This window comes from Macrobrachium nipponense, chromosome 21, assembly GCF_015104395.2.
Source record: "Macrobrachium nipponense isolate FS-2020 chromosome 21, ASM1510439v2, whole genome shotgun sequence".
Lineage (NCBI taxonomy): Eukaryota > Metazoa > Arthropoda > Malacostraca > Decapoda > Palaemonidae > Macrobrachium > Macrobrachium nipponense.
In genome coordinates this window covers 19,053,687-19,066,784 of record NC_087212.1, presented here as the reverse complement: position 1 = coordinate 19,066,784, position 13,098 = coordinate 19,053,687, and the positions used below count along the sequence as shown (strand labels likewise).

Here is a 13,098-nt window from a genome sequence, read left to right as displayed (position 1 = left end):
AGGGGTCTTGTTTCAACATTTTATTTACCATGCAGTCTATTTTGTTAGGTAGTTAGTACTGGAAAAAGAATGTCATTTGCTAGTAGAACTGAGATTTCTGTGATTCTATATCTCGTGTACATTTGCATATCCGCTCCCACATATCTTGAAACCTTTGAAATTTTGTCTCCAAAGAATTACTTCACTGTACATTTCTCGTACCATGTTGAGTTCCAGTTCAGGTAGGAAGTAGGCTTACAAATTTTCTGCATATGTAAAGTTACCTTGTTTAAAAATTTTGAAAGACTGAATGCTACTCTTTGTCATGAAAGCAACAACCCAACAAGAACCCAGTGAAAGAAGAGCTATGCAGCCCCTCCCCCCATTTTTTTCCTGCATGACTGGATAACACTTTTGTAACTACTGTATATTATGGTTGTTAAAAGCTGCAAGACAATTGTCAGCTTGCTGTAATTTATTACTTAATTATAACTTCTGTTGATAAAACATTTTTACAATCATTGAGAGAAAGGTAGTTCACAAATGAATTAACACTGCAGATTGAAACTTCAGCTAGATAAGTAGTGTTCAGGCTGTTGAGCTATTTGTAATCAACATCTAAAACTGGTGAAAGTACAAGGGAAAATGAAAAAGTCACCATCTAACACTGTATGTGGGAATTGAAGTGGCTGCATTTTGAAATGATGAACTGAAGTAGGTGTCTATAACTATAACAAACGTTTAAAAATTTCTTGAGTTTTTGTTTTTAATCGCAGTTGTATGGTGAATACTCACTGTTGGTAAACAGAATACTGTAAAGCTTTAAAAGGGTATTGCAAAAAGTAAAATACATTGTAATATATTAAAATTATCCAATGAAAGAATTAAAATAGACAAATGACCGAAGACTGCTGTTTTCAATATGCAGAGGTTAGCTGTTGTGCTCACTAGTTTTAGTTGGTAACTTGTGTAAACAAGCAGTTTGTCTGTAATAAATACTATGTTTTGTTGGTATTAATTTTTTTGACAGACTTCTTAGTGTACAGATGTTAAAATTTATCATAGTATTTTTGATGTTGAAAGCATATATTAACAGTTACTTGTGTATGAATCATACTCCAGCACTTTCATGTAACTTATAGCCTAGCTTATTGCACTACAGGTCCAACATGCTGCACCACACACACTTGCATACACAATTAGTACTTTGTGTATGGTGCAATCCCCAAACTTAGAGTAAACATTTTTCAGAAAATCTCATGATATTCCAGTATATATAGCATATAATTGCAGTAAACGGCTGTAATGTGTCTAAGCTACCAACTCACATATTTAGAATTGTAGGGCTGATCAGATGAAGTAGTTCCTAGGTGGTGAAGTAGCCAGTTGGAATTGAAGACTAATAATGATTAAGTTTCTGTTATGGATTACACTTAAATTTTTCTGTTATGGTATACACTTCAGTTTTTTGGTTATGGTATACACTTAAATTTCTGTGCTACCATAAATTGCAGCACACAAGTGGACTTTTTAAGCATGTAAAAGGGGGAGGGGGAATTAAATGTAAACTTTTATCACAGACTGGTAAACAAGTGTAAAAGCCATCATAGCAATCATTGTGCCACTTTATTTATGAATTAAAATGTACATTCTGTGAGGTTATTTAATAGATAAACATAATATTCTGTAACATAGAGTAATAATCAAAATTCAGTTACTAAGGTTTTCAACAGCAGATAAGCGGTTGTCAAGACTAGCAGCAGATTGTCTTTCACTGCTTTGGTGCTGCATCGAAGCAGCCCATAAAACTATTGCATGGTGTCATCTTTGCAGTTTCATGATACTAATTTTTACTAGTACAGATGGCCCTTGGTTAGCGGCAGGGGTTCCAGAAGTTCCTGGCCGTCAACACTAAGCGATTTTAAAGCCCATGGCCACCGCACACCTTCATTCTAAATTCTAGCCCCATTAACAGTGCCCTAGACCAGTCAAACGGCGCCATAATCCCGCAATGGCGCAATAAGTAAAATTATATTTATGCCGTATAGAATTTACTATACAGTAGTACTGTATAGTACATTATACATTGGTCCCCCTGTATTTACGGGGGATGCGTACCAGACCCCCCGTGAATAGTTAGAACTTGCGAATGTTTGGAGCCCCTATAAAAATGCTAAAAACAGCCTATTTTGTTAGTTAAAACTCAAGAAAAACCATTAAAAATGTTCATACTTGGTTTTTTTAATAGTTTTATCACAAAAAGTGCATTTTATGATGAAATTGATGAAAAAAAAAAAAAAACAGGAATTTGTGGATATTTCTCATAGAAAAATACCGCAAATGCGCGAATTTTCCACGAATAATGCGGGGAAACATTCCCGGGAAAATTCCGCGAATCCAGAGAACGTGAATACGGGGGCCCCACTGTAGTATTATAAATACTGTAAAGTGAAAAAAGCCTAGCTTTAATCCTTTGGGTGTCTAGAGTATGTAAAGATATAATAAGGTTTTATAAGTACAGTGTACAGGTAGCTATAGTGTTCAAGTTACGGTAATTCGTCTTAAGATAATCCAATTTTATAAGAGACCAAAATTACAATAGCCTAACTTTATCCCATCTTCTAGTTACAGAAGTTCAAAAACAGCAAAAGAGAATTATGAAAGTATGGTTTTAGCGTTATACTCGTTGCATAAAGGTGTACAGCCATGAACAACCGGACGAGAAAAGGTTTTTTTTTTTTTTTTTCTAAGTACAACCGAATTCGATAACATCCATTTGGCTTGTATTTCAATCATCGTACTATAGGACACCATTACCGTAGTTTTTATAAATGACGTTGTGTACAATAGAACTGAGATATCTTAATGTAATAAACTTGATTCGCTATAGATCAAAGATCAATCAGGAAATATACTGTTAAATTTAAACCTAGTTATAACTGAAGCTGAGAAAAATGTTCACGTTGCTAATGACTATTATCATGCATCGGCAACAAGGATAAAACTCCAGTAAACGTATGCCATCAAACACACACCGTAGATAAAATTGAGATAAAATCATTTTGATCAAAACTACTGTGCTTGAAAGAACACATTTAATGTTGGTTTCACGCCGATATAAGATAAATAAAGTAAAATTTGTATTACGATGATATAAAGGAAAATTGCGAACTGAATCACAATTTTTTTTTTTACGCAATAAACATCTTGCCAACGTAATCTGTTAATGAAAAAAAATAAGTTCACAATCACAACGAGACATATTCAATTCATATTTCCACCTAAAAACATGTTGTATAAGGAAAAATAACCTTGTCTCATATAAGTCAAGTATCTAGATATTCGTTTATGCTAACTAGAAGCAAAAAATTTGCTCAGAATTGCGTTAAACATGGCGAAACAGACTCGTATTCGCCATCAGCTGATTTGAAACCAAAACATTGGCTGCTCCGCGGAATACTGGCTTAGATTTGCTGTAGTATTTGATAATACAATAATATGAGAATACATACAATATTATTGGATACAGTGAAGTAATGTATAACTTTTTGAAGGATTTATGGAAAAGATGCATAATTAATAAATTAACACCATGCATTTCTCGGAACAGTGGCGGACAAGAACGAACATGAAAAAACATCCTCTGACAACATGGAGGGTAGTTACAAAGGCTGCCTTAATTTATATCATATTTATGTACAAAAATAAAAATACCCGATACGTAATATATTTTCATACACATTTTAAACATAAAAAAGCATGAACATTTATAAAATAGACACATTTATGGCTAAATTTGCACTTTTTTTAACTCAATATTTTCGGAAGAGTGGCAGACGGCGCCTTACAAGAATGAACATGAAAAAACATCATATTTGATAACGTGAGGGGCAGTTTCAAAAGCTGCCTTTGTATCATATTTCTGTACAGAAATAAAAATACCCTATACGTAATACATTTTCATAAACATTTTAAACATGAAAGCATGAACATTTATAAATCGACACAATCATAGCTAAATTTGCGCTCATTTAACTTGATATTTCAGCATAGAACAGCGTCAGAGGCATATATTTTACCCTAATACCTATGTAATAACTATAAATTTTTTAATATCATTTGCATAACCTTTATGGACTGAACGGTATTTCTACAAATGTATGTACTTGTTAGACTAACGGCGCTAGTGGCGCTGTTGACCGAAAATTGTGCCGTAAAAATAACTCAGAATGCCTTATTTTTTTTATGAATATTTTTGACGACAGCCGTAAAACCGATTCGCCGCTGAGCAATTGCGCTGTTAGCCACGGGCCTCCTGTAATGTGTCAGTTCGTGTGAATCCAAGGATCTGAAAGTACAAGTTAAGTGTTAGGAAGTTCAACAAATGCAGTTTCACATTTTGCTGCATAGAGTTTCTGGCACCATGGACTGTATGTAATTGATAAAAATTTTGAAGGATGCATTCAAGTATGGTAAAAGTTATCTATAATTTGTCAGTATTGAAGGTTTTTATAAGTTATTTCCCATACATTATATACATCTATTACACAGTAGTTTGTTGTACAGTACAATTTGCCTTATATCAAGAGGTACAGTATTGTGGTGATTGTATTGCTTTTGGCTGGGCTTAGGGCTTGGTCTAAAATGCTTTTGACACAAGTTACCATATACTAACATAGCCCAACCATGTTAAGGTTTGGTCTGCCAGTAGACTACTGTATGTCTTGGGATTGATTTACATGGCAGGTATAGGCATAACCCAGAATTTCAGTTTTAAAATCTAGAGGTCAACATGTAAGCCAAGTTGACACATACACTGAACTTAATGATACTTTATTATTCTGTAGTGTAGCCTAGAAATTCAAGTAAAATATTGGTGTCAGAACGAGTAAATAATTTTTTCTTTTCTGCTTCCATGTTTGTTAAAAGTTCACAAAAGCCTTGGTTTAAATTCCTTTTTTTCATGAATAGTTGGTTACAGTTATGTAACAACAAAAAAGTTTAAGTTGGTGGTACAATAGATCACCTGTAATAAAAAGCCAAATGCTATGAAAAATAAACATGACAGCTGGTTTATAAGATATTAAAGAAATAAATGCTGAATATTAAAGGAATACATCATCCACATTTGCAATGCCAGGTCTTTGCTACATTTAAATGCTGGTGCAGTTTATATATTTATATATTATATATATATATATATATATATATATATATATATTATATATATAATATTATATATATATATAATATATAGATTATATATATATATATATATATATATAAGAATATATATATATATACTTCTAATTCAAGGCCATGTATGCTTTACATTGTGTATAGGATCAGGTTAGAAACTGATTTTATGCAGTAAATTTCCTGATGCTGGCAAAATAATGAATGTATATTGTTTAGATTCAAAGTTAAAAACTTTCTTTTTATTAAGCCCCTTTTCCTCCAGCCATAACTTTTATCTTCAAAAGACAGATTGTTGTGAGCAAGAACTTTAAAAATTATCTTCAATGGCTGTTATAGGTCACGTGATCGTTCAGGCACCAAGAGAAGGCGTGGATCCCGGCGCTCCTACTCCCGTTCCCGCTCCAGGTCGAGGTAACCAGGTTTCAGGGGAACTTTAAAGGCTGAGATAACCAGCACATCATATTATTAATAGGAATATTAACCTAAGTAGCTTTATGTTCTTAATTGAGTAGTATAATCATTTCTCTGGGTTCACTGTTCATTGTTTTATCAAATCTTCTTTGGCATCTTTGTGCAGTTATCCATTTAACAGATACTTAATAATATTTATTGTGACTAAGAAAATTGTTTTTCCCAAATATTTTCTAATAGTTACATGTGTAGGCTGAGAATTAACTGTGTACAGGTATAGCTGAGAAAATCTTATAACTGTAGCATTTTTTACAGTAAGCTGCTGTATTGCTGGACACCCAGTTGAAGTTACTTAGGTATTTTTAAAGTAAAGATCGTAAAATGTTCACATATCAGAATGAATTTTTTTGTATGTTATACTTTGTTTCAGAGGTAAATTTTATATACATTAAACATCTCTTTTACATGATGCACAATATGTATGTTAAAAAGTTTTGTAACAATTACAGTTACACGTGTAATAGGTTGTATTGGCTTGGAATGCTGTATTTGGTGAAATGAGCCAAGGTGAAAAATTCTGATACGCTTTAGTAAAAGAATGGTAATGAAACACTCAGTTTACTTACTCATAATTTATATATATATATTTATATTATATATATGTGTGTGTGTGTGTGAGTGTATATATGTACACATATACAGTCAATCCTGCTATTTGCTGACTCATATTTTGCAGATTTTTCTATTGGCTGTAGTTACCCATTATTTGACAAAGTTAAACCTATTTGCGGTATTTTTCACTGAGAAATGTTCACATGTTATTGTATTTTCGTATCATTTTTGTGAATAAATGCACTTTTTGGGATAAAACTAAAATACTCAGGTATAAGGATTTTTAGTTGTGTGGTCTCATTGCTAGGTGACCTGTTGGTTCCTAGCCACGTAAAAATATCTAATCCTTCGGTCCAGCCCTAGGAGAGCTGTTAATCATCTCAGTGGTCTGGTAAAACTAAGATATACTTAACTTTTTAGTTGTGTGTGTGTGTGTGTTTTGATTATCAAAATTGACAGTTCTAAGCATATTTGAGAGGTGTTTCAAGTATTCACAGACTTTAGCTATTCAGGGGAGTCTGGTATCCATACCCTGCGAATACAGGCCTCTGCTGTATTTTGTGTGTATATGCATGTATATATATATATATATATATATATATATATTATATATATATGATATATATCTGTTATATAATATAATCTATATAAAATATAAAATATATATATAAATATATACAGGCGGCCCTCGGTTAGCGGCAGGGGTTCCGTTCCTGGCCTCCGACGCCAAGCGATTTTCGACGTCAAGCGATTTTAAAGCCTACGGCCGCCGCACACCTTTCGAAACTAGCCCAGTCAAAGGCGCCGTAATCCACATTAAGTAAAATTATATTTATGCAGTATAGTACTACAGAATTTACTGTACAGTACACGTGGGTGTCTAGAGTATGTAAAGATATAATAAAGTTTAATAACAGCAAAAGAGAATGATGAAAGTATGGTTTTAACGTTATACTCGTTGCGTGAACGTGTACAGCCATGAACAACCGAACGAGAAACGACTTTTTTTTTTTTTCTAAGTACAACTGAACTGGATAACATCTGTTTGGCTTGTATTTCAATCATCGTACTACAGTACAACATTACCGTATTTGTTATAAATGGCGTTATGTATAGAATAGAACTGAGATATCTTAATGTAATAACTTTATTTGCTATAGATCAGAGATCAATATAGATTAAAGATCAATCGGGAAATATACTGTTGAATTTAAACCTAGTTATAACTGAAGCTGAGAAAACTGTTCAAGCTGCTAATGACTATTATCGTACATCGGCAACAAGGATAAAACTGCAGTAAATGTCTGCCATCAAACACAACTGTAGATAAAATTGGGATAAAATCATTTTAATCAAAACTACTGTGCTTGAAAGAACACATTTTACTGTTGGTTTCACGTCGATATAAGACAAATAACGTAAAGTTCGTATTACGATGATATAAAGGATTATTGCGAACGGAATCACATCATTTTTTACGCAATAAACATGCCGCCAACGTAATCTGTTAACGAAAAAAATAGTAGTTCACATTCACAACGAGACATATTCAATAAATATTTCCACTAAAACACGCTGTATAAGGAAAAATAACTGTGTCTCATATAAGTCAAGTATATAGATATTCGTTTATGCTAACTAGAAGCAAGAGCATTCGCTCAGAATTGCGTTATGGTGAAACAAACGCGTATTCATCGATTTCAAACCACAACATTGGCCGCTCCGCGGAATACTGGCTTAAATTTGCCGTAGTATTTTAAAATACAATAATATGAGAATACATACAATATTCTTGGATACAGTGAAATAATGTATAACTTTTTAAAGGATTTATGGAAAAGATGCATAATTTAATAAAATAACACAAAGCATTTCGGTACTGGCGGACAAGAACGAACATGAAAAAACATCCCCTGACAACGTGGAGCGCAGTTACAAAGGCTGCCTTAGTTTGTATCTTATTTCTGTACAAAAATGAAAATACCTTTACGTAATATATTTTCATACACATTTTAAACATAAAAGCATAAACATTTAAAAAATCGACACATCGATCGCTAAATTTGCACTCTTTTTAACTCGATATTTTCGGAAGAGCGGCAGACGGCGGCATACAAGAACGAACTTGAAAAAACATGTAGTCGCTACTTGAAGGGCAGTTTCAAAAGCTGCCTTTTTATCATATTTCTGCACAGAAATAAAAATACCCTATTCGTAATACATTTTCATACACATTTAAACATAAAAGCATAAACATTTATAAAATCGACACATCGATCGCTAATTTGCACTTTGTTTTTAAATCTATATTTTCGGAAGAGCGGCAGGCGGCGGCTCACAAGAAAGAACATGAAAAAACATCGTATTTGATAACGTGAAGGGCAGTTTCAAAAGCTGCCTTTGTATCATATTTCTGTACATAAATAAAAATACCTTTCACGCAATACATTTTCATACACATTTTAAACAAAAGCATGAACATTTATAAATCGCCCACATCTATACTAAATTTGCGCTTATGTAACTCGATATTTTCGGCATAGAACAGCGTCAGAGGCATATATTTTACCCTAATACCTACGTAATAACTCTCCATAAAATTTGTTAATATAATTTGCATAAACTTTATGGTCTGAACGGCATGTCTACAAATGTATGAACTCGTTAGACAGCGGCGCTGTTAACTGAAAATGGTGCCGTAAAGATACCTTTAAAATGCCTTATTTTTGTAATGAATATTTTTGACGACCGCCGTAAAACCGATTCGCCATTGAGTGATTGCGCCATTAACTGCGGGCTGCCTGTATACTATATAATATATATATATATATATATATATATATAGATATTATATATTTATATATATTATAAAATAGTATATATATAATATAATATTATACATTTTTGCATTTGAGCTGGCCTCTTGTGGCCCAAAATGTAAATGAAAATGTTTTAGGGAAAGTGCAAGGTCACTGGATTTTAACTTACCTTAAAAAAGGGTGTTTTTGGAATTATTATTTTTAGAGAAAGAGGTCGCCAGAAAACTCAGCTAATTGCTTTACATACATTTATTTACAATAGGCCGTTGAAATGGCCTGGAGAAAGAGTAAATGCAGCTTGTCCTCACGGGGACTAATATTATCTCTCACAAGGGGATAGCTGGCTAAAATGAGATTCACGTAAATGCTGGCTTTCAAAATTATTCATATTATCTTGCGGTAATGCAGCACTTGCGGGCGCAAAGACTTGGACACGTGACTCAGCAAATCTGGAAAAAATCCCAGATTAGACACAAAATATAAAGGAAGACTTCTTGTGCAAATTACGATTATTCAGTTTTCTCTAACACACTCAGGAGAAGGAACTCTAGGATTTAACTGAGATATTCAATGACTTCATTTATCTGGGACGATCACAAAAGGGAGGCATGCGGCCACGAGGCAGTGAAAGGAACAAATGAATGTTCATTTGAGCATTAGGAGTTTGAATTGGGAAATGAAATTCAGTTACTGGATTCGAAAGGAAAGAAGGCAATATGACTGATTCACAAGACGTACCTGGATGCATTATTGGAAGTGGACCTTTGTAGGGGAACTGGCATCCGCTTTGTCTGAGGTCTGGGCGCGCCAGTCACACCGTGGTAGGCCTAATGGAAGGCTGGTTGGGCTGGACGTGTGTCCTGGGTTACTGACAGGAGCTGACAGAGGTCGAAATCCCCCCAAGAGCAGGGCATCCTGGAAACAGAACATATGGCCAGCAAAGGGTTCACAGGAAAAAGGAGCTTAGACGTAGGCCTAATAAGTACCTAGCTAGCTACACACCTCTCTTTGGGATACATCCCTAAGGCTGACAAGAGTTTATATTCCCCCTCTCTAACAGGAAATTCCTATCTCTGGCTAGCGTTTTCCCCTTTGAAGTCAGCTGATTCATGGAAAATGGCTGCTTTTCTAGCAATCAAAATATTTAACTAAATGCTGGGTAGATGAGGAGGTCAATAAATGTAATAATAATTATAATAAATATTCTATATAATATATATATAGTTTACTATTATAATAATATATATTATAGATATAATATATATAATATATATATATATACAGGCAGTCCCTGGGTTACGAGGGGGGTTCCGTTCTTGAGACGCGTCGTAAGCCGGAACATTGTAAAAATCCTAAGAAACCTTACTTTTAATGCTTTGGGTGGATTGAAAACTGTAAACTGCATTCTTATTGCATTTTTCATCAAAAAAACCTTCAAATATTGATGATTTTGCATTTTTGGTATCATATTTCATCTGCCAGTTGAGCATTGTAGGCGTCGTAACCCTGAAACATGCATCGTAACCCTGGAAATAATGTCTGATGAATATAATTGAGAAGTGCCTTAACCTCTGAACGTCGTAACCCAAACCCGTCGTAACCCGGGGACTGCCTGTATATATATGTATGTATATATAACTGAATCACGAAAGTTAGGAACGTGATAAATCCATAAATAAAGATATATAGTAAAGGACGTTTGAACATCGAAAGGTCTCGCGGATACTCCATGGTTTATTTTCCTTCGTGGTATATATCTTTATTTATATGTATATATATATATTATATTATATATATATATAATATATATATATATATATATATATATATATATACTATATTATATATATATATCTATATATATATATATATATATGACTATTATATATATATATAGATATATATATATATATATATATATATGACTATATATATATATATATATATATATATTATATATATATATAAATATATTATATTATTATATTATATTAATATTATATAATATATTAATATATATAATTCATACTTACATACATACATACATTATTTGTGGGGGATGTGTACCAGAACCCCGTGAATAGCTAGAATCCACAAATACTTACAACCCCATTCTAAAAATGCTTATAACTCCCTATCTTGAAAGTTCAAATACCAAATATATACTTAAAGTATCATCCTACATCAAATATACCTTAAATTATTATTCTATATTAGTGTATTAATCTTTGAAATTATATTGATATAATTTCAAAGTCATGTCAAGAGAGAGAGAGAGAGAGAAAGAAAGACCATTTAATGGGCAACATATATTTGACCATCAGGAGTGAATTATTATGAATTATTTTGGATATAGTATTGAGTATACATAAAATGAGAGAGAGAGAATAACTTAACGATATCAAAAGATTGAAAGTTCAAATACCAAATGTATACTTAAAGTATCATCCAACATCAAATATACCTTAAATTATTATTCTATTGCTGTATTAATCTTTGAAATTATATTATTAATATAATTTCAAAGTCATTCTAAATATTTTCCAATAATAAATATATATGTACGTATAGCCAATAACAGAGAGAGAGAGAGAGAGAGAGAGAGAGAGAGAGAGAGAGAGAGAGAGAGAGAGAGAGAGAGAGAACACATTGAATGTGCAACATCATATATTTGGCCATCAGGAGGGAATTATTATGAATTATTTTGGAGATATTGAGAATACATAATATGAAAGAGAGAGAAAGAGAGAGAGAGAGAGAGAGAGAGAGAGAGAATGAGAGAGAATAACTCCATATACGATATCAAAAGATTGAAATGAACCTCTATAGGCAACACTTCTTCCTCTTGCCATATGTATATCTTTTCCAGAGAGATAGAGACGAGAGAGAGGTCTGAACTAAGTATCTATTTGTCCATCTAACAATCCTTTGGCAGAGAGAGAGAGAGATAAAAGAAGGAAGAAATAGAAATGAGATGATCAGGCGTTGGCAACAATTTGGACCTGTGGTCACTTTCTGTCAAGTATGTAATGACACTCTGACAGGCTGCCCAATCTCCCCTGTTGCTTCAAAACTTAGGCAAAAGACTGGGAATGTTTTTAATAGCTTGCCATAGAAATTCATGAATATTGTAATAACAGTTTATTATTATTATATATTATTATAATATTTAATCTTACTAATATTTGAAAATTAGTACTTATACAAAAGAGAGAGAGAGAATTATTATTTTTATTAGTATCTCTCAACGTTATTAAACTTCATATAGTTTTACAGTGCCCCACTATTTCTTGCATTTCACATTTCCGCGGTCCACTTTGTCGCTGATTTTTGAGGAACACATTATTCACTTTTCCATGGAGAACTTTCAGTAACTTGCAGATTTTTTCTATTGAGCATATCTCCAAAATCATTAGTAATTTCCTTTATTTTGTAGAGCAACACTATTTATTTACTAATTACAGGCAGTCCCCAGTTATCAGCGGATTTCTGTTCTTGGAGGTGTGCTGATAAGCGAAAACCACCATTAACCGAAGCTCAGTGATTTATGGCACCATAATGGCGCCGATAATTGGTTATCAGCACCATAAGCACCCTTATGGAGCCATAAGGCACCTAGTGGCGCTGATAACCGGACCTCGCCCCGTTATGGCACCATAAATCGCTGATTTATGGCTCTAGAATAACAACATAAAACCAAATCGCCAATAACCAAGTCCACGAATAACTGGGGACTGTCTCTACTGTATTTTTTTTTTTTCATATGGTGTATGTGACTAAATACTGATTTTTATGATAAAAACTCTGTACAACTTACTTTAATATAGTTATGCATTGATTAATCTCACTAAGGGTAATGTAAAATGTATTTTAAATAATATTGCTGTAAAGATTTTTAATGATAGATCATATTGTACAATATGTAATTAATTACAGTGGTACCTCAAGATACAAAATTAATCCGTTCCGAGGCGACCTTCGTATCATGAGATTTTCGAATCTTGAACCGCATTTTACACGTAAAATGGCTAATCCGTTCCAAGCCCTCCAAAAACGCCCCAGTAAATTTTATAATAAA

The 13,098-nt window shown here is 33.1% G+C and overlaps 1 protein-coding gene across 8 annotated transcripts in view; it reads left to right on the top strand.

Moving 5' to 3' along the window:
• The window catches only part of LOC135197822 (zinc finger Ran-binding domain-containing protein 2-like), a 210,659-nt gene that overhangs the window by 180,282 nt on the left and 17,279 nt on the right, over positions 1–13,098 (top strand). For 6 of the 8 annotated variants that reach the window (XR_010310667.1, XR_010310668.1, XM_064224962.1 and 3 more), the window contains one exon: positions 5,515–5,589. The exons of the other annotated variants lie outside the window; for them this stretch is intronic. Coding sequence is in view for 4 of the 6 variants with exons in the window: in XM_064224962.1 (XP_064081032.1) it covers positions 5,515–5,589 (75 nt within the window). In the remaining 2 variants the exon portion in view is untranslated. The remainder of the gene's footprint in view (positions 1–5,514; positions 5,590–13,098) is intronic. 8 annotated transcript variants of the gene reach the window in all.